General features: G+C 38.4%; 5 protein-coding genes across 5 annotated transcripts; 4 read left to right on the top strand and 1 right to left on the bottom strand.

The window, feature by feature from the left end:
* LOC18772963 (probable aquaporin PIP2-5) lies at window positions 5,479-7,051 on the top strand. Its single transcript, XM_007207282.2, has 4 exons — window positions 5,479-5,890; window positions 6,070-6,365; window positions 6,467-6,607; window positions 6,717-7,051. Exons 1-4 carry the CDS (start codon window positions 5,593-5,595, stop codon window positions 6,834-6,836), a joined length of 855 nt encoding a protein of 284 aa, XP_007207344.1. The 5' UTR covers window positions 5,479-5,592; the 3' UTR covers window positions 6,837-7,051.
* On the top strand, window positions 7,720-8,448 carry LOC109949732 (vegetative cell wall protein gp1-like). The gene has a single exon (XM_020565853.1). It carries the CDS (start codon window positions 7,720-7,722, stop codon window positions 8,446-8,448), a length of 729 nt encoding a protein of 242 aa, XP_020421442.1.
* On the top strand, window positions 9,030-10,985 carry LOC18774244 (V-type proton ATPase subunit G). Its single transcript, XM_020566128.1, has 4 exons — window positions 9,030-9,231; window positions 9,675-9,767; window positions 10,189-10,289; window positions 10,535-10,985. The coding sequence occupies exons 2-4, from the start codon at window positions 9,680-9,682 to the stop codon at window positions 10,676-10,678; spliced, it is 333 nt and encodes a 110-aa protein (XP_020421717.1). The 5' UTR covers window positions 9,030-9,231; window positions 9,675-9,679; the 3' UTR covers window positions 10,679-10,985.
* On the top strand, window positions 13,526-16,717 carry LOC18772920 (serine/threonine-protein kinase-like protein CCR1). The gene has a single exon (XM_007207151.2). It carries the CDS (start codon window positions 14,137-14,139, stop codon window positions 16,462-16,464), a length of 2,328 nt encoding a protein of 775 aa, XP_007207213.2. The 5' UTR covers window positions 13,526-14,136; the 3' UTR covers window positions 16,465-16,717.
* Window positions 18,245-20,676, bottom strand: LOC18774123 (putative serine/threonine-protein kinase). The gene is made up of 6 exons (XM_020566126.1): window positions 20,391-20,676; window positions 20,173-20,288; window positions 19,844-20,060; window positions 19,299-19,536; window positions 19,041-19,191; window positions 18,245-18,942 (listed from the first exon to the last, which is right to left on the bottom strand). The coding sequence occupies exons 1-6, from the start codon at window positions 20,461-20,463 to the stop codon at window positions 18,601-18,603; spliced, it is 1,137 nt and encodes a 378-aa protein (XP_020421715.1). The 5' UTR covers window positions 20,464-20,676; the 3' UTR covers window positions 18,245-18,600.

Below are 21,675 nucleotides of genomic sequence, written 5' to 3' on the forward strand. Positions count from 1 at the left end.
ATAATTAATTTGAATAATATTTTCAGATAAAATTTTCGAATTCCTACATAACCAACATCCTTAATGGTGAAGCCTAAACTCAACACGGTAATTTAAATTTTATGTACCCCAAAATTTAGAAACTTGAAGGTTCAATCCCTAAGAGCAACTCCACCCATTTGCCCTTAGCCATGGCAAGGGTGGAGCTAGGGCAAGCACTATTCACGTGAATAGTGGTTGCCCTTGCAAATAGTAAATCGTTTCTCCACCCGTTGCCCTTAGCCATGGCAATTACTATTCACTTTTTTGTTTTTTCCTCCTATTTTTTAATGAAAATAATTAATTTGGGTAATATTTTCAGATAAGATTTTCGGATTCCTACGTGTCAAGACTATTCATAATCAGATAAAATTTTCGGATAAGATATTTGGATTCAAATTTCGGATTAATTTCAAAGTTCAAATTTCAGATAAATTTTTGGGTTCAAATTTTGAATGAATTTCAAAATTCAAATTTCAGATAAATTTGGGTTCAAATTTCAGATAAATTTGGGTTCAAATTTCGGATGAATTTCAAATTTTGAATTTCATACAAATTAGGGTTCAAATTTCGGATGAATTTCAAATTTCAGATATGATTTTCATCCAATAAAATCAAGCCACATGGCATGTCTATCTTGCCAAATTTTTCTATAAAACCAGAGTCTCAGCTCATACCTCTCACACCACATCTTTCTATATTTTCATTTCTGAGAGTTTATAATTCATACTTCATTCATTCTGAATGGAAGAATTTAGGAGATGCTTGGAGAGACAAGAGAGAGAAAGAAGAGAGAGAAACCGTAGAGCAGATGAAGTCAATGAGTTGCAGAGACAAGTCGATGAGCAAGTTCTCATAACAGTGGCTTTGGAAGAAGAAGAGAACCAAGGTCGCCGCCATAGTTCACAAGCCGGCCGCCGCCGGAATGTGGAAAGACATAGGCATTCTAGGGGTAAGAATCTTTTGGAAGATTATTTTATCCCAACTTCTTTGTACTCTGATGTTGATTTTCGAAGGCGATTTAGAATGCAACCTCATTTGTTCAATAAAGTCATGCATGATATTTGCAATTATGATGCATACTTTGTTCAAAAGTGTGATGCTGCTGGGGTTTTGGGGCTTCTTCCGGAGCAAAAGCTTACAGCTGTTATACGAATGTTGGCGTATGGAGCATCTGCTGATCAGGTGGATGAGATTGCCCGGATGGGGAAGTCCACTACGTTGGAGGCTTTGGTAAGATTTTGTCAAGCTGTTGAAACTCTGTACACTAGGGACTACCTGCGTAGACCTACTCCCAGGGACCTCCAAAGGCTTCTGCAAAAAGCCGAAGCTCGAGGATTCCCTGGAATGATTGGTAGCATCGACTGCATGCATTGGCAATGGAAGAATTGCCCAACTGCCTGGCAAGGTGATTATGGAAATCGAAAAGGCCAAAAAAGTATCATCCTTGAAGCGGTTGCTGGTTTCGACACATGGGTTTGGCATGCCTTCTTCGGAGTTGCAGGATCACAAAATGACCTCAACGTGCTGGGTCAATCCCCCGTCTTCAACGATGTATTGAGAGGTCAGGGCCCCAATGTCACCTATGAAGTCAACAATACAGTATACCAGACAGGATACTACCTAGCTGATGGAATCTACCCGAGGTGGACGACTTTTGTCAAAACCATTCCAAATCCCCGATCCCAGAAGCAAAAATTATTTGCTACATATCAAGAGGGATACAGGAAAGATGTCGAAAGGTGTTTTGGCATCCTTCAAGCCAGGTGGTTGATTATTCGAGGTGCGGCCCGCATGTTTGATGAGGAGATCCTCAGAAGCATTATGATGACTTGCATCATCCTCCATAATATGATTGTGGAGGATGAGTACGATTATGATGCTTTAGAGGTCTACGAACCGGATCCAATGAACACGGCTTTGACACGGATTTATGAAAGGCCCATGGGGCCAAATGGAGAACCGTTTGAGCCGGAACCGTTGGTGAGGGATGGTCATTTGATGACCCGAATGATAGATCGATATACGGAGATGCAATCTTCGTATATTCATGAAATGCGTCAATTTCACTTGATGGAGCATCTATGGGCGGTGAAAGGCAATGAAGATTAATAATGGAGAATAGATGCTTTGCTTATGTTTTATTTAGTATGGTTTGGTTGTGTTTTTATTTTTATTGTGCCTTGTTTGTACTTTTATTTTTATTATTGTGCCTTGTTTGTACTTTTAATTTTAATTTTATTATGTTTTGTTTGAAGTATGGAATATGTTGAATAAAAAGGTAATTTATTGAATGCTTTGTTTATTAAATAATGAAATGTAATACAAGTCATTATGAATTACTAATAAAATAAAATACATGAATTATAACAACTTTAATAGAAAACAACTAAAATACAAATACATAAAAGATATGCTAACTAATTTAATGGTTTCCATCATTTAACCAATCCGTGTTGCTAGGCCCATCATCCCGGAAAAGTCTTCTTCTCATAACATCCCTTCGTTCTAGCTTCCAAAATTGTTTTGTTTCAGGGGACATATGACTTGTATTCATCGCCATGGTTTCCCGATCTGTCTTGTCCATATCTTTTTTGCGCAAATACTCCCTTTCACGTGCAAACTCAGCATCAAGGGCCAACTCGTGCTCTTGGCGTTTTTGCTCCATTTCTATTCTTATGCCGTTTTGCCTTGCAATTTCCTCCAAAAATTGTGAATTTTGATTGCTTGAATTACCCTTCTTCTTTGCCTTCGCGGCCTTTCGGCCAATGGGCCTCGGCTCCTTTTCGATGGGTGAGTCTTGACTCATAGGAGAATCAAGAGGTGAATCCGATGTCATTGAATCACGGAGTGGCGTCTCGTTTAACACAACCTCCGGACCCGTTGGAATAATTACGAAGCGTTTGCAAAATTTCACCACCTCCCAACATTCATGATGGGTGAAACTTTTTTTGCCACCCCCGGTTGCACCGAACCACATTTGTGCTTGAATCATCTATTGAACAAAAAAATGGAAATGCAATAAATATTTAAAATATATTGGATATGCAAGAAATATTAACAACATATTAAAAATACAAGCAATATTAACAAAATATTGAAAATGCAAGAAATATTAACAACATATTGAAAATGCAAGAAATATTAACAAAATATTGAAAATGCAAGCAATATTAACAAAATATATACAACATATTGAAAATGCAAGCAATATTAACAAAATATTGAAAATGCAAGCAATATTAACAAAATATATACAACATATTGAAAATGTAAGCAATATTAACAAAATATATATATATTAGGAGATTAAACTTAATAACACAAAAATTATAAAATACTTACCTCGTTAGTACGATTTTGCCCACTTCTATAGTTGTCCATCGCTTTTGCTAGGGCATTTCTCCATTTTCCCAACTCTTTATTGAGAATTTTCCACCTACTGGATAATGCCATCTCCGTACGAGTAGACCCCGGAATTTTTTCACAAAATTCGGCATGAATTTTTTTCCACATATGAAAAAATTTCATTTCATTGCCGGACACGGGACAATGACAAATTTGGAGCCAAGCCTCACACAAAGAAACATCTTCCATTGTGCTCCAAGCCCCTCCGGTTTCGATAGAAGAAGCCATAAAAATATGAAATCAAAATGCTAGATGAAAAAGAGGAAAATGTTGTGTAAAAAGAGTGAATATTAGTAGAAGTATAATGAAATGTAAGAGTATTGGTGTTGAAAGTGAAGGGTATTGATAGGTATTTATAGAAAAAAATACCATAATTTTTTAGAATTTTTTTGAATTTTTTTCACCCAAAAAAGCCTCAGCCGTTGGATTAGAAAGGAGAAGCAGATCGGAAGGCACTGAGCGCGACACGTGGCAGCCTACCGTTGGCGCTGGCGTCAGCGCTGACGTCAGCGCGCGCTGATTCAAAATTTTTTTACCGTTGGCGCGTGCATTGCACGCGCCAACGGTAAAAATTTTTTGACAGCCCTAGCTGACGTCAGCGTGACGCCAGCGCTGACGTCAGCACCCGCGTTTTGGACCTGGGGCTGGTTTGGCCTTCGGGCTGGCCCGAGTTTGTGGGTCCCACACCAAACCCGGGCCTGGGCTGCACGCTGGAGCGAAATTTATTTTTTTTTCTGCCCTTGCCTCGGGCTGGGCTCCTTCGCTGGAGCCACTCTAATGCCTAAAGTTTGTTTGCTTTTCTTTTCCGTTAAACTATGGTCTATGGTCTTCGCGAAGCTTCTTGCTACCGTCCACCAGGCACAGAACAGACGTCACCACCAGGGCAACAAGACAAAGGTTCAGGACAATGCCCTTCCTGTTGTTGCACGCGGCCTAATAAGAGCCATACAATTTTGCTGATAGTTTTGGGTAGGCATTTTAATGTCTCTAATTTGTCTTTCGGTTATTTATTTGTATTGGGGTAATGTTGATTATAACAAAATTAAAATTCCACTAAACCGGTTCATCCGAAACAATGACTGCTAATGGGCCGGTGCAGCGAAACGTGGCAGGACGTGAGTGGTTGAGAGCATCAAAGGTGAGGTGGGTCTTTTGAATTGGAAACTTTGGATGGGGCGGTGGTGAATGGTCGGTTGGCTCACTCACGGGTCCCGCTAAGTCCATTTTCTCACCATACTCACAATAATCATGTGATTTTGACCTCTCCTCCTCCATTGCGGCGGCTGCAAAGATCATGAGACACGTGTCACTCCATTAACGGTTCAAAGTCTGAGGAGATTGCTGATTAATCAGCTAATTATCCACATCATCATCTAGCTTAATTAGTATAATCAGTATATGGGTGCCATAATTTTGTTTGATTATCGAGTTTATAGTAAACCTTGAATATGTGTAATTACATGTAATTCATATGTATTTGAAATTTTTTTTTTGAGTGTATTTATGTACTCGCAAAAGTTTAAACTTAGGACTTTTACTAACAAACGTATATACTTTTAGAAGACTTGCTCTTTTATCGAGTGTAAGGTCTTAAGATAACTTGCATATTTGTGTTAAAAGTTAAAAATTAGAACGTTTGAGTATGTATATTGTCTCATATTCGGTCTATACCATCGAGGGTGAGCGATTTGTCATAGTTTTACACAACCTTACATGAATACGCGAGTATAAAAACATGCTATTAACAATTTGGTCTAGTCATTGGTAGGGCTCTAATCTCCTAAACAGTAGTTTAGCTTATCCTTTAGAAGTTTATCGATCATTATAGAGCTTACTGGAATTGTCTTTTTTTTTTTTTGGGTCTGAAATAGTGGAATTGTCTTTAGAGAACTCGAATTAAACAGAAGAAAATGTAGGGTCACCTAAAGGAAGAGAAAAGAAAAGAAAACTTGTGAGCTTGAAGCTTTGGACGGCCAACCTAAAGTTTAATAATACCACTTCCACTCTCATTCAACGCTCCATATAAACCCCAAACCCCTCCACTTTCCCCCATCACAAACACCAAACAATCTCTTCCAAACACACTTAATTTTCATCTCTCTCTCTCTCTCTCTCTCTCTCTCTCTCTCTACCTAAGCTAAGAGCTAGCTAGCTACCCAATTAGCCATGGCCAAAGACATTGAAGTTGGTGGAGGGCAACATAGATTCTCAGGAAAAGACTACCAGGACCCTCCTCCAGCACCATTGATTGATGCAGAGGAGCTTGGACAGTGGTCTTTTTACAGAGCCATCATAGCTGAGTTCATAGCTACCCTCTTGTTCTTGTACATCACTGTGCTCACAGTGATTGGATACAAGAGCCAATCTGAGGGAGACCAATGTGGTGGTGTTGGCATTCTTGGCATTGCTTGGGCCTTTGGTGGCATGATCTTTGTCCTTGTTTACTGCACTGCTGGCATCTCCGGTGAGTTTTCATATTTGAGATACTGACATAGGTTTCCAATTCACTTGTATATTTCTTAACACTATAAGCCATGTGTTATAATTTGAGTAGATTAGGAACACGAAATCGATCAAACGGAAAAATTTCTCCAATTTACAATTTAGCATATGGTTTACTAATGTGAGCATTTATGTATGCAGGAGGGCACATAAACCCTGCTGTTACATTTGGGCTGTTTTTGGCTAGGAAGGTGTCACTGGTCAGAGCCATATTGTACATGGTGGCTCAGTCCTTGGGAGCCATATGTGGTGTTGGGCTTGTGAAAGCTTTCCAAAATGCGTACTTTACCAAGTATGGTGGAGGGGCCAATGGGCTTGCTGATGGGTACAGCCAAGGCACAGGTTTGGCTGCTGAGATTATTGGCACCTTTGTTCTTGTCTACACTGTCTTCTCTGCCACTGACCCCAAGAGAAATGCAAGGGATTCACATGTCCCAGTAAGTACCATAAATACTTTTAAGAAAATCTAAATCCAATTTTAGTTGAAGAAAATTGAATTTTAATTTCTTAATCTCTGTTTATGTTTGGTTAATTAAAGGTTTTGGCACCACTGCCAATTGGGTTTGCTGTGTTTATTGTGCACCTTGCCACAATCCCAATCACTGGCACTGGCATAAACCCAGCAAGAAGCCTTGGAGCTGCAGTGATCTACAACAATGACAAGGCTTGGGATGACCAAGTATGCACCTTTGACCTTTTTACCATTTTAATTTCACATATAAAGAAACTTGCTTGACCAGGAAACTAACTTACAAATTTTTGATTTTGTGATTTTTTGTTTAATCTAGTGGATCTTCTGGGTTGGGCCATTCATTGGTGCTGCCATTGCTGCCTTCTATCACCAATACATACTGAGAGCAGGAGCTGTTAAAGCTCTTGGCTCTTTCAGGAGCTCCTCCAACATATAATTTTTCAGAGGATTGGTTGTGTTTTCTGAATGGAAGCTTGGAATTTGTAAATCTGTGTGTACAAGGCACTCATTTTAAATGTGCCTCAATGTTGCTTTCTGCTCTGTTTTTACAAAATCTCAGTTTGGTTATTGTGTCATCAAGAAGTTTTAATTATGAGCAATTACTTTGTTGTGAATTGTGATGGAAAACTTTAGTACTTGTTCCATAAGTAAGAAACGAAATTATGAAACCCTCACTCGAGCGCTAAATCTTAAACCCTAAACTATAAACCTTTTGTTAACCGTAAAGCGTATTATTTCGGTCTCATAGTACCTTGCATCTGATTTGCCAGATGGAAAATTAGAGGTAATGCAACAGCAAGCGGAATCAACATATGTGGCAAACAGTTGTTTGTTGAGGTTCTAAGAGACGGTTAGAAATGATGAGGGGGATTTATCATTTATGCTTCTTGTACTATTTACTTGTGTTGTATTGTACTGCTTTCATTTTTTGTCACGATTAAAAGGTTCATATAAATTCATACACATCATTTCAACTTCTTTTTCCTGGAAATTTCTCTTAATGGGTTAATGCCATGACTGATACTTATGGTTAATGCCATGCCTTAATTAGCCTTCACATTGCATTAATTATCCAAATTAAGAATTAAAAACTGGAAAAGGAATATTTTCTTTTTCGTTTTCTTTCAATTTATTCAGATTGAAGAGAAAATTGAACCCATGATTTGCCACCAATTAATGCAATTAACTTATCATAATTGCAACCTGAATCTCTTCTTTGATCACCTCTATATATAAACAAAGAGCCCTCCTCCAGAATCCACACCATTCAGCAGCAGAATTTCACATTCTGAATCTTACAAAACAAAAAATCCTTAACCATGGCATCAGCTGAGCTCTCCAAGCTATGCATCTGCATTGTCACATTGCTCTCTTTGGCAATGCATGCTATGTCTGCACAAACGCAATCCCAACCCACAATCACAAACGACGTCAAGCCTACAGATGAGCAGCTCATTTCCCTACCTGCTTCATCTCCATCTCCATCTCCTTACCCCGAAAACCTGGCTCCCGAAAGCGGAGGCTATGTGGTCTCTTTACCAGAACCAGATTCGTACAATCCTCCACCACCACCACCACAAGAACCTTACATTGAAGCCTTGTCCCCTGAAACTCAAGATGACCAGCTTCTCCCTCCAGACTACTCTCCCTCCCCTGCACCTTCCCTCCAAGAATACTTGGGTGCTTCCGATCAAATCACAGACTACCCTTCTCCTCCTCCTCCTCCTCCTCCATACACTGAAGTTGAAGCTCCTGAAGGTTACTCTGAGACTTACAGTCCAGTTCAATCTCAAGCACCTGCACAATCTTCAAAGCCGGGCTCTAATGAGTTGCCCTTCAACTACAAAGCTGACTACGAGAGTGAGTTTGATGCACAAGATTTTAATGATTCAGATGAGAGTAAGAACAGAGGAACAATGGTGGGTTTTGTTCTTGGGGCTGTTTGCTTGGTTGGCTTGGCAGGTCTTGTGTACAAGAAGAAGGATAAGAAGTACACTAAGGCAAAAGCAGAGTATGAGTATGAATTGACTAAGAGAGAGGATGCTTGAGCTTCTGGCTAGCTTGGTGCTACATGCAACTTCCATAGAGGCTTCAATTATATAGTCTATAGTTGATCATCAAGTTTTGTGATTGAACACCTCCTCAACTACTTGTATTTGCATGTATTATTATCAATTCTTACATAATTTAATTTTTAATCTAAATCAAAGGTTTTTTTTATATATATATATTAAGAATAGTCCATATACTGTTCCAAACACTTCATACCGATTATTATTTTTCAAATTCCATCACTATTATTCTCATATTCTATTCCACACATTAATATCATTCCAGAAGTCAAATTGTGCCTAATTTTTTCGTCAAAGTTAAGAGTAATACCGTCAAATTAGACAATTTTATAATTTTTAGTTAGCAAGAACAGATCTTACTTACCACAAATTAATTTTTAGTCACAATAGGTTTGGTTCTGTTCTTTAGATAAAAAAAATTTAAATTTGTGCGTGACGCCAAAAATTGGAACTTTTTAATTCGCATGAGCTTGGACATGGAGATTAGATGATGAACACGTGTATAATGTAGATAAGTTCAGAAGCTCAATTCTATTGGGAATTGGGGGTAAAAAGACCTAAAAACCGAGAAGGGTATGTCCAAACGACACCGTTTACCGACCTGAGTCCTGGCCCGGTCTGGTACGGTCATCTCCGTTTATACATACACGAAAAATCTCTCGCATCTGTGCCCCCGCTTTTTTCTGAATCTTTCACTTCAACTTCTTAAACCGGCTCAAACTCTCTCTCTCTATCTCTCTCTCTCTCTACTCTCCAAAGGTACTGACTTTACGTTGCTCTGTCTGTGCTTTCGTTTTGTGTGAATTATTTTGACCCAATTGTCTTCAATTTGTTTGTAATTATTATGATTATGCACTAAAATCTCTTGAATTACTTTGTGGAATCTGAGAAACTCCGATCTGTTTGTGGTTACTTGAAACAAATCACCCAATTCACGTTACTGGTCTGAGTGCTTAAATCGGTTGCAAGATTCTTTTGTTCATTGATTTTTCAGTTTAGGTTGGATCTCTGTATCCAAATAGGAGATCTATTTAGTTTTATGCATGAATTGGGTAAATCAGATGCTAAAAAAGATAAGATTTTTCTGAGTACAATTGTTTCAATGCAAGCACCTGTTTTGGTGTGAATTTATGTTGTTGTTTCAGAAGATTTTTGCTTATTGCGTTTGGTTTAGTGTTATAATCAACTGTTGTATGTTCCAGAAAGTATGGCATCCAACAGGGGTCAAGGTGGAATTCAGCAACTGTTGGCTGCAGAACAAGAAGCTCAACACATTGTCAATGCTGCCAGAAGTGGTATGTTTTTCCTCTTAGATTTACTTTTTCTATTGTCTGTTTGTTTCCGCATTTTATTCGCAAACTTGATGCATGAATTTCTGGGTTTGCATTTTGCAAACAGAAGGGACTTTCTATTTGTTGCATTGTTTATGAGTTGGCCTCTTGCGAAGTTGTGTGGAAGGATGAATTCTTGATTTTAATCGGAGAAGTTTTATGCTTCCAACTTCCCTGTTGGAAGATATTTCTTGTTGTCCATGATGTGGTGTATCACGCATGGCGTTGTCAAAATATGAATCAAAAGCGTTATTTGGGGGAAATCATGTATGAATTTGCAGTCCTAATACGTTTTTTAAGGGTTATTAGATCGTACGCCAAAAATTAGCAGTTTGAGTTGCTTCCTAATTTCTTTGGTGGTTGGTTTTCTGTTTTCTGTTGCTAGCAAAAATGGCTAGATTGAAACAAGCTAAAGATGAGGCTGCAAAGGAGATTGCTGAATACCGTGCCCAAATGGAGCTTGAGTTCCAGAAGAAAGTTGCAGCGGTATGTGTATTTTGGTGAAAGCTATGCATTGAATGTTCATTAGGTCTGGCATTCTAAGTTTTCCAATGGCTTGGCCATGTCATTTTCATATGTGCCTTGAAATTTCTAGAAATTGAACATACCAATTATAAATATCTCCCCCATAGTCTTTTTAATACCTTAAGCTGTCCCTAGACTTTTGTTGTGGATACATCTGTGCTAATTCTGCCCTTCTGCTCCTGTGTTTTCACACGGCCACCAAGCAGAGCAGTGGAGATTCAGGGGCTAATGTGAAGCGTCTGGAACTTGAAACCGAGCAGAAGATCAAGCACCTCTCGGCAGAGGCCGCAAGGATTTCTAGTGATGTTGTGCAAATGCTTCTGAAGCAGGTGACGACGGTGAAGAATTAATCCCATTGATCGCACAAGTGTAATTCCAGACTCTTGCAAGTATTGTATTCTTTTTGCCTGATTCATCCTGGTCTTTAGACTTGTGGCGTTGTGGTTGTTGCTATCCGGGGATTGGTTATTTTAGAATGTGGTGGATCACTTTGTTCAGCAAATAAGCTTATAATATTGTATCATGTTCAGAAAACAATAATGTTGCAGAAATTGTTGGGCCTGTAGGAGTGAAATCCAATGTTTACAATTGTTTATGGAATTCTATGTTATTATTTAGATTAGTGACTTCTAGATGCATGTAGCACCGGTTTGAACTTGTTTGGGATTTTATTTTATTTTATTTATAACTTTTATTATTGACTGGGGCGATAACATATTAAACTCACATACACTACACGAGTGTTTGGACTTGAATTCAGAACTACAAACCATTACACTAATGGATCATTTGTTGTTCTGAAATTTTATTTCCCATAATAAATCACGTAACTTTTTGTTTTCTTGAATAATTTCACCAAAGTTGTACTTTTCATCCATACAGAACTTGTTTGAGCCCCAGTTTTTGAATGGAAGGGTTTGCTATATTAACCTTCAAGCTGGCCTATATTTTGGTATCATTACGACAGGTTCAAAACAGATCCATCCAATCAAGAGGTTATGGCTAATGCCATTGAAGAATAATATGTCGAATCCAACCCACTATCCCAACTCAAAATCTAACGACTCTGAATTTTTGCACCAGAAAAGGAATACCAATAAAGTAATGCTTCATAATTCTATGTGGATAAAGAATATTTGATTATCCAATCACTCAGGCTAAAACTATTGAGCTAGTGAAGTAGATTTTCTATGACTTTGAGAGCAAAAAGAACTTTTCTCCCCACCCCAGTCTTCTCTTCCATTTGCAAAAGAGAATGACGCTTCGTGAGGACTATCAGTATGACTAGATTTTTGGGTTTTGAAAATGCTACTATCAGTTTTGCGCGAACGAATGGAGCATTTTTGGCTATTAATGAATGTGCTGGGAATATAATCACCTTTTTCTTTCTTGTACTGAATTAGAAGCACATAGTTGATTATTAATTTAATACTCTAAAGGAAATCTTGGCATTGTGTTAAAAGTACACTTAAATCTTAATAAAGAACAACCCATGTAGACCATACAGAGATACAATCTTAACATACTGCAAAATGCAAACAAAGAAAATCTAAGATAAGGTTCAGGGGCATCATCTGCCACGGCAGATCACATGGAATGGATGGGTGCCAAAGAAGCAACTATGTCCCATTCATGTTCACCAAGTAAGCTGCCCCCATTCTCCATGCCCTTTGATTATTTCTTGTATTTTATTATGGATCTTGCTGCTTGAAGACTCTCACAAAATGGGCCATTGCTTAAAATGGGGATAGAGACAATTGCACAGTTAACATGGTGGCATCATTGGCAGGACCCACCATTTCAACCCGACGAAGAAAGATTTTATTTTTAATCTCTAATCGTAACAGTACCGCGCGAGTTGTTTGTAGTTTACGTGTTATGATATAGATGGATAATAAATATAAATATAAATATAAATACATGAGTGATATTAAGTTAAAAGAGATCCATAAAACTTTTTATTTGAATTCATATGTGATACTAATAACAGTCATATATGTGTACACATAAATAACTATCAATCGTGAATATAATTAAAATCTACAATGTATAAATTAGATTTTTGGATAGAGCAGCAGATCGTTTCAAAGTCCCCACCTTACTGCTTACTGTACCAACAAGAACAAGTGATTTTGTAACAATAGGATTTGGAGACAAACCCATTGGGATTGTTTTAACTGAAACGACAAGAGGACGCAAATAATGTAGGGACTTGAAGCAAGTGTTTTTTACCAGAGACATTAGGGCTGGGGAATTCCAAATAGAGGCCAGACAGATCTGACCTAGCAATCACGTGATATAAGATCACAGTTGAGAATTTCTAGGACATCTTATTTGGCACCAAATGTACCAGCACAAATTACGCATACAAAAAGCTCCAAATTTTCTTTCTCATACACTATCAAAATATTATAACCGTTCAAACTTAAAATCATTGATATGTAAATCAAGACCCTTTTCCACTATGCTAGACAATTAACTTAACACCTTTTTTATTTGTTTATCTTGGTCAGGTAATTGGGTTCAATGAAAAAGCACATAGCAATTGGATTAATATAATATATTTGTCAAGTGGGCCACTTTCTCCATTACAAAATTGGTAAATTTCTTTCAACCAAACCCACTTTCTTACTCAATGGTACTAGTTATGATTTTTAATAGCAGCTTTTCAATATGGTCTCATTCAATACATCAAATGCAGATCAAACACGATCTGCACATGTCTATTAGATCCTCCATTTTCTTCATTTTTGCATATTATCTTATTTCATGATGTCTTAAAAATTGTTTTCAAGTGTAATCTTATGTGTATAAGAGCTTGAACAAGATATTCTTAAACAAGTTTATCTTACCACTTACAAAGTAGAAACACAGCAAATGAAACAAGATTGTGCGGTTTTGTGCAATCTGCTTTGCTATCTGACTGATAGTGAAGTGAAGTATCAAGTTATCTATCTAAATAATTTAGTCAACTTGTGCTTCATATTAGATGCCACCCCATGTTGGTGGCCTAATTATTTTATAAGAGTGATGCTATATATTATAGAATACCAGAAGCATTTGATATAGGCCATAGTGGGAAGAGAGAAAATGAAGCACCGAAAAAGAAGAGTGAAAATGAATAAATGAAAATCATGAAATTTGACCTCAACTATGTCAATATCAAGTATCAAAAAAGTTTTAAGGAAAATGTTGGGCAATGTCGATATCATAGCCGGTATTCGACACGAATATCAACGTTTTAATTCTAAATTATTGTTGACGATATATATTCGATACGAACATGACAACTCTAAAGAGGTGTTAATAACACGCATTCGAAACTAACATGGCGGATGACAGATTTGTAGCAATTGCTTCATAAATCACCAATTAAACAGCTAGCCCAATTTATATAAAGAAGTCAAGTGATTTCGATAGTCAAATCGCACCTCCCCCAACTTGTTTATGCATGTACCCGACAAAGTGGCAGACTAATCCTAGTTTAACGCTAACACAGTAAGAACACAGACTGATAGAAAACCCAATCTTCAAGCTTTTGAAGTAAACTAAAAGAAAGATGGAGGCAAATAGCATTAAAATATAGTCGGGCGCAGTAACTACTTTCAGTACTTGACGTTCTAACGGTCCACAAAAACACTGTAAAAATGGCTGCGACACCCACGTTCTTTCATCGTCACCATCCTCACACTCACAGCTCTGACTCAACTTCAGCAAAACCAACAACACCATCACAAACACCAACCGCACCATGCAAGCTCACCATCAAACCAGTCCATGCTTGCGCTGATCCAAACCCAGGAAAACCATGCAAACCCACCAAGCCCTTTCTGGGTTCTCTCGCTCTGCACCTCCTCTGCTTCTTCTCCTGCTCTTATGCTCCACAACCGCATCTGGCTTCGGATCAATGGGCCCCATCTCTGCTTCTTTTGGCAAAGATGGCTTTTTTTGTGCCATAGACGCTAGTGGCAAGCAGGACGTGGTTTGCTGGGGAAAGAACAGCTCTTCATCTACTCCATCTTCGGCTTCTTCCTCGGCTTCGGCCTTTCTCAGCAACATTCCAGCGATGGCTGCCCTCTCGGGCGGTGAAGGCTTTCTTTGTGGCATTTTAGCGAACACGTCGCTGGCATATTGTTGGAGCTCCATTGCCCCAGGTATAGATCTCGTACCTCCCATATTCAAGACCACTGCTTATTCTCATATTGCTGCTGGGAAGAACCATGTGTGTGCCATTAGAGGGTCATATTACTCTGATCATGAGTTTGGTACAGTGGATTGTTGGGAAATTTTTGAAACTTGGAACAAAAGTTTGAGTTCCAAACAGAGCACTCTGTTTTCTGGCCACTCTATTAGCAATCTTGTGTTCAAAAAGGTTGTTTCTGGTGAAGGATTTAGCTGTGGTGGGGTTATAGATGGAGGGTTTATTTGCTGGGGACCCAATTCTTCTAATCTAGGGGTTTCAGGTCCAGTAGATAATTTCACAGCTTTAGCTTCAGGGAGGGCCTCACTTTGTGGGATTTCAGATTTTGGTGAGTTGAAATGTTGGGGTGATACTGACTTGTTAGCTGGTTATCCAAATGGAACCCAGTATGTGTCTTTGGCAGCTGGTGAGCACCATTTTTGTGGGGTTCGAGAAGACAATCATGGAATTGAGTGTTGGGGGATCTTTAACTCTTCTTTGATTCCAAAGGCTTCCGGATTCGTGGCGATTGCTTCATCAGATTTTACTACTTGTGGGATCAGGGAAGATGATTTGGTGATTGATTGCTGGGCTGCTAATGCCTCTTCCTCACCACCTGAGTATGATCCTCCATTGGAATTGTGCAGTCCAGGTCTTTGCACTCCTGGTTTTTGTGGGGAAGGGAAGTTTGCTTTCAATGCCAGCATCCTTAATGAGGCTGATTTGACAAGCTTGTGTGTTAGGAAAGATCTAACCATTTGTTCACCTTGTGGGTCAAATTGTTCTGAAGGATTCTTCTTGTCCAGCTCATGTACTGAACATGCTGACAGAGTGTGCACAGCTTGCTCTCTTTGCCAAAACAGCTCTTGTTGGGATATTTGTGGGCTTCAAACACCACCAGAAATGAGGAAGAAGCTTTGGCATCATGTGCGTAGGTTGGTGATCATATTTGGGTCTTCTGCTTTGGGTTTTTTGTTGATATTAGTTAGTTGGTGTCTTCTTCCCCGATTAACAACTTCTCGAAAAGAAGAAGGGAACAAAAAGCAGTTTAAATCTTGCATTGGGAAAGCAGAGTTGGAAGCTGACAATAATGAGGATTCACACCCTTTTCCATCTGTAGTTTCCTGTCCTGGAATGGCTCAAGTTTTCCGACTCTCAGAACTAAAAGATGCCACCAACGGATTCAAGGAGTTCAATGAGCTTGGCAGGGGAAGCTATGGCTTTGTTTACAAAGCTGTGCTAGCAGATGGACAGCAAGTTGCAGTCAAGAGAGCAAATGCTGCCACTATAATTCACACAAACAGTCGGGACTTCGAAGTGGAATTAGAGGTCCTTTGCAAAATCCGCCACTGTAATATTGTGAACTTGTTGGGTTACTGCTCAGAGATGGGGGAGAGGCTGCTTGTATATGAGTATATGCCCCATGGGACACTTCATGACCACCTCCATGGTGGGCTTTCTGCCCTGAACTGGGTCCTCAGGTTGAAAATTTCAATGCAGGCTGCTAAGGGGCTTGAGTACCTTCACAAGGAATTTGTGCCTCCCATCGTTCATCGGGATGTCAAGTCCTCAAACATTCTTTTGGATTCTGAATGGAATGCACGAATTGCAGATTTCGGGCTCCTTACATCTAATGACAAGGATCATAGTGGAGATTTAGAAAGTGATGTTTACAACTTTGGAATAGTATTGCTTGAGATGCTCAGCGGAAGGAAAGCATTCGACAGAGATTACACTCCTCCTAGCATTGTCGAGTGGGCAGTACCTTTAATTAAACAGAACAAGGCAGCTGCCATAATTGATCGTTACGTAGCTCTTCCAAGAAATGTTGAGCCATTGCTTAAGCTTGCTGATATAGCAGGACTGGCTGTAAAGGAAAATCCTACCGAGCGTCCTGCAATGTCGGATATTGCATCTTGGTTGGAGCATATTGTGAAAGATGGTTTGACCTTCTAATTTCTGAACCAGGTCGCCGGATATTCATCAAAGATGAATTGAACAATTTGTGTTACAACTGTTCCCGTAAGTACTGCTCCTCTGCAACTGTACATCTTACGAGCTTCTTGTAAATGAAGTTGGTTTACTCCCTCTTTACTCTTTTTTCTTTGTTTCTGATTTTCCCTTAATCCTCACAAAGTGAAGGGAACACTATTTTTGTACCATTCTACATTAGTTTCCACATGAAGCTTTATTTAATAACTTTCCTTCTCATGTAAAGCATTGGAGAGAAATTTTTTTAATGCTTGACCATGCCCTGAGATTCTATCATTTTGTTACAATGATTTCAAGCATCTGAGACCTCATTGCCTTTTGAGTGCTTTGCTATGAAGGTAATAATGTCCTGATTTAGATTTGTCAACAATCACCATCATACTTCTTAGATGTTTTTACTGCAAAAATGCATTTATTGCACAAGAGGGAAATGCTTAATTAATCAATAGTTGAATTACTTGTCAAATATATGCTGTGAGTCGGATATAATTTCTGGTAACTGACATGGAAGTGGTGCAACATTTCGGTGCTCTCATTTGTTCGACGCATGTTTCTTGTAGGCACATGAACACAGAGACTACACACATTACTAATTAAACCAGATGTAAAGCTAATGCTCCATGCTACCCCAAAAAGGTTCTACTTTAAACTGCATCTTTCCTATCGTTGAATATTTTGCTAGCAATTTTAAACAAAACACCTTGTAGAATTAAGAAATGTGAAAACTACAGTGTATTCTGAATTGAATAGATTGAGAGACCAATCTCTGTCTAGCAGTCCCCATTTGAGAAATGGGAATCCAACTCATCCAAGCACTCTAAGACAAATGAGTTTCAGAAGAGAAAGATAACCTTAACTTTATGATGCACAAAAGAATGAAAGATCCCAGAAACTTTATGGTAGCCTCTGAAAGATTTTCAACCTCATCCGTCCCTTTTCCATTTCAGCTTCTGTCTCTCTCTCGTAGCCCCACATTACTCGTGCAACCTTAACCAAGTTGAAGACAGATAGAAAAGGAAGTACCGGCCGTTCAGATGGAGTGGTTTGTTGAGCTCTGTTTGCTTTATGCAAGTTGCCAACTCAAAAGCTAGTTGATAGGTATATGAGCCCTGAGGAAATAGTGGGGAAAAAGTTAAAAGGGAGGTATATGAGGCGTATTTAGTCCCTTTTATAAGCTTACTTTATTATGCCTGATTTCAGCTATAGAAAATGACATCCACTACTTTTTTTTTTTTTGGTTACATTGGGAGGAAAGAAACCCCTTGGGGTTTCTAACCTGGGTGTCAAGCAATATAAGTGATAGTCTAAATTACAAGAATGAGATGATTTCTCATATACACACTACCAAGGTGCCATGAGGTTCGAACCTGAGATCACTAGTGTGCAAATTAAGGCTTTTTCCATTGAGTTACACCCTATTGGCTTGCATCACATATCTATGTGCATGCATATAATGGCATGCCTGGTTCCCTGTATGCCATCTGCTAAGCCCACCAGAAAACTGGCGGCCAAAGTGAATGGCATCCATGGAGCCATGCATATCATGTGTCATCTACTTGGGTAGATAATGGGACACTACATTATAATATCATTTTGTTGAAGTTTACCCTTCTGTATATTTCATTAAATTTTGCTTTTTCTTTTTGTTATATTTACTGTTATGATTCATTTTGGCTCATATTTAAACATGCTTCCTCAGCTACTAATGTCTCTGCTGCAGTTTATGAACTTTAGGCACAGTAAATAACAGAAACAGCTCGAGAAAGTTAAACACCTGAGAAGGTGGCCGCATTAATTTATTGGAGGTAATTTTGTACACATCTGTGCTGCAATGTACTATCAACAACAGCAAGAAACAAAGTAAAACTACCTCCACATCCCACAAATAATTAACCAATTTAAAGCCCAAAAAAAAAACAAAACAAAAAACAAAAAACAAAATTGGTTGTCTTGAGTTATATATCTACATGACTTGTCCAATTGGAGTTGGCGTGCAGATTATATACATACACAAAGACATCCAACAGAAAACAATGTATCTTCTGTAGGCTCACATGATCTTCCTGGGACAAGTTGAGAAAAATAAGCCTTGCAGGATGGTTATAAGGACATCACAAAGTCCTCAGATCTACTCTGGTTTTGCGTGCTACTGGCTGTGGAGGCTTTGGAGAAAGTGCTCTGATCACATGACTGCTGTTGCCCCATTTTGATTTCCATGATATCAGAAATAAGTCCCGGTTCTGAAATCTGAGAATCTTTTATGTCTACCTCACCAGACAAAATCTTAACAGCCCTTGACATTGGCGGCCGGAGCTTGGCCATCTCTTGCACACAAAGAAGGCCTAAGTTTAAGAACCGGACGGCTTCATCTTCAGGAAAGTTCATTTGAAGGGTAGGATCAACTAATTGTACAAGATTACCGGCCTTGAATGCTTCCCATGCCTGCATATTCACAAACAACGTGGCTTCAGTTCTGCCTTATGACAGAATAAAAATGCATGGCCAAAGCGGGTAGTGATAAATTGCTCTAATTTGCTTACCTTCTGAACCAGGTGATGCTCCCCATGTTCCAAGTCGAAATCCACAACTGCACGGCCGCTGACAATTTCTAACAGCAGTACTCCGAAGCTATAAACATCTGATTTTCGCGTCAAACGCCCACTAATTGCATATTCTGGAGCAAGATAACCTCTTTTGGATTATTGTGAGACACCCCATTAGCATGCAATAGCATTTCAGATAATAATCCAAAGGCAGAGAAGCATGAAGCAAGAAGAATTTGCAATTTAACAACTTACATTGTCCCTGCTACACGAGTACTAATGTGAGAATGGTTGTCTCTTAACAGCTTTGATAAGCCGAAGTCACCAACTTTTGGTGTGAAATTCTCATCAAGAAGTATGTTACTGGCTTTAATGTCTCTGTGCAGAATGTGAGGTTCAACCTCCTCGTGCAGATAGGCAAGTCCTCGAGCTATCCCTAATGAAATATGCCTCCTTGCATCCCAACTAAATCTCATCCTGTTCTGCTCTCCACCTGTTAATCAACAAACATTATTACACAACTTGCCTAAAAATAATAGTCTTTCATTTGCATTCATTGTAGCTGTCAATAATTTTCTTCAGATACATAACAAAATCTCCTAAAATAAACAAATTAATATACCAATATGAGAAATTAAAGTCTCCTAAAATCATATTCTTTCATTTGCATTCATTGTAGCTGTCAATAATTTGCTTCAGAAAAATAACAAAATCTCCTAAAATCAACCAATTAAAATACCAATAGTTAAAATGAGGATCATTAAGGTAATCAAATTTAGAAATTAGAAGCATAGGTTTACCAAGTAAAGTGTGTGTGAGGCTATTGTTTTCCATGTAATCGTAGACCAAATATCTGCCAGCTCCATCAACACAACACCCTTGAAGCCTAACAAGGTTTTCATGTCTGATTACAGACAGAGTAGACAATTCTGCAATGAACTCCCTCTCTCCTCTCATAGATTCAATTTCAGTGGAAAGCACTTTTATAGCCACAAGGCTGCCATCTCTAAGCCGACCCTTTAAAACTCAACCAAAATTTATCCCATATCAGCAAAACACAGCTAAATTACACACACAAGCTAAACTCAACCAAATTTGCAGAATTTCTGTTTCAGGCCAAGAAAAAAACCTTATAGACAGAGCCAAAGCCACCTTCTCCAAGCTTTTTTGAGGAATGGAAGCCATTAGTGGCAGACTTCAATTCCTTGGAAGAGAAAATTCTGAAGCTTTCTTGATTTTCTCCATCTGGGTATTTACCAAGTACAAAAAAGCAATCAAGAACACAGTAAATCACAACAAAACCCAAGAAAAACACACAAAACACAGAGGCAGACATCTCATTGATACCTTGCATCCCGTTTTCCACGACCTTTTCAGGTGAGGAGAAGAAGCAACTTGTGCAGGGAATTGAGAACTTCATTTTGCAGCTCTGTATTTCGCCCAAGGTAAAAAAAGGTATGTACTTGAAAGCTAAAATCTTGAAACTTTGGCCTAATTAAAATGGATTATAGTTTATAGAGAGTAACCCAAGAAACAATAAGCTTTGGGAAAAACAGAAATGGAGGACGCAGAATTATAATTATTTTATTGCCCGCGGCCTTTGACTTCAGACTTTCTCGTAGTTTGAACTCAGTTTTCCATCAGAATTTTTATATTTCTTGTTGGGAAGGGGTCTCTGTCTGTCTGTTACTGTACGTAATTTGGCCTCACCCACATATTTGGTTGAAGTAAAATTATTTGCATTTATCATGGTTTAGTTAGTAACCAACTTCTATTATTAGTTTCATTAAATGGAATTTGGCCTTTTAATTATGTTTTAAATAATATCTTATGGACGCGGTATCAACTTAGGGCTAGTTTGGCATTGTTGTGTTGTGAAAATAATTGTTGTCAGATTTGCTATAAAAGAAATCAGCTGTGAAAGAAAACAGTTTGGCATTTGGTAAATTTTTTGTTAATAGTGTTGTTGATATTGATTTCCGCATAATCAGAAAATGATTCCCGCATAATCATTAAACTCAGCACATCTTCGAAATTGATTCATGCATAATCAGAAAATGAAAGTACTTCAATAACTGCTTTCCAATATAGATTTCTCTTACAGTAATTTTTAACAATAAGTGATTTTTTCATAATTTACCAAACGGGCTGGGCTTCCCAAATTTTTTTTAAAATCACTTATCACCCCAAATAAGTAATGCCAAATGGGCACTTAATTCATCAAGAAATATTGACTTCAAATTGTATTAGGTTTAGATAAAAATACATTTCATGCTGACATGGGCTTAGATAAGTTGGCTAGAGCGAATGTACCCCCCACTCTGCATCCAAGTTCAAATCCTCCTCCCTGTAGTTTAGATTAATTTAAAGTATAATATCACTTGTAGTTTTAAAAATAAAAAAACCACAATTCATTGGTTTAGAAAGTTAAATGTCTAACTGCCTAACATCAACACGCCTAAAAAGGAGAAGCAAGTCATATTACCAAAACGTGCAAAGACAGTTAGGAGACCAATTGTTAATACTGATTCTTTGGAAACTTATACGGAAGGATTGAATCAGCCATCCCTTTTACCCTGTTTTTCTCTCCTAATTAACAATTCCTTCCCCCAGATTATGAAATTCTATTGAC

The sequence above is a fragment of the Prunus persica genome, chromosome G6 (assembly GCF_000346465.2).
Source record: "Prunus persica cultivar Lovell chromosome G6, Prunus_persica_NCBIv2, whole genome shotgun sequence".
NCBI classification, from domain to species: Eukaryota; Viridiplantae; Streptophyta; class Magnoliopsida; order Rosales; family Rosaceae; genus Prunus; species Prunus persica.

Excerpts from the sequence above, each read along its gene's own strand:
- LOC18772963 (XM_007207282.2), top strand. The coding sequence starts at position 5,593 with ATGGCCAAAGACATTGAAGTTGGTGGAGGGCAACATAGATTCTCAGGA. Across the intron at positions 5,891-6,069 it reads CTGCACTGCTGGCATCTCCG|GAGGGCACATAAACCCTGCT; the intron begins GTGAGTTTTCAT and ends TTATGTATGCAG. Across the intron at positions 6,366-6,466 it reads CAAGGGATTCACATGTCCCA|GTTTTGGCACCACTGCCAAT; the intron begins GTAAGTACCATA and ends GGTTAATTAAAG.
- LOC109949732 (XM_020565853.1), top strand. The coding sequence starts at position 7,720 with ATGGCATCAGCTGAGCTCTCCAAGCTATGCATCTGCATTGTCACATTG.
- LOC18774244 (XM_020566128.1), top strand. The coding sequence starts at position 9,680 with ATGGCATCCAACAGGGGTCAAGGTGGAATTCAGCAACTGTTGGCTGCA. Across the intron at positions 9,768-10,188 it reads TGTCAATGCTGCCAGAAGTG|CAAAAATGGCTAGATTGAAA; the intron begins GTATGTTTTTCC and ends TTCTGTTGCTAG. Across the intron at positions 10,290-10,534 it reads TCCAGAAGAAAGTTGCAGCG|AGCAGTGGAGATTCAGGGGC; the intron begins GTATGTGTATTT and ends GCCACCAAGCAG.
- LOC18772920 (XM_007207151.2), top strand. The coding sequence starts at position 14,137 with ATGCAAACCCACCAAGCCCTTTCTGGGTTCTCTCGCTCTGCACCTCCT.
- LOC18774123 (XM_020566126.1), bottom strand. The coding sequence starts at position 20,463 with ATGAAGTTCTCAATTCCCTGCACAAGTTGCTTCTTCTCCTCACCTGAA. Across the intron at positions 19,537-19,843 it reads CCTCACACACACTTTACTTG|GTGGAGAGCAGAACAGGATG; the intron begins GTAAACCTATGC and ends GTTGATTAACAG. Across the intron at positions 18,943-19,040 it reads AGCATCACCTGGTTCAGAAG|GCATGGGAAGCATTCAAGGC; the intron begins GTAAGCAAATTA and ends GTGAATATGCAG.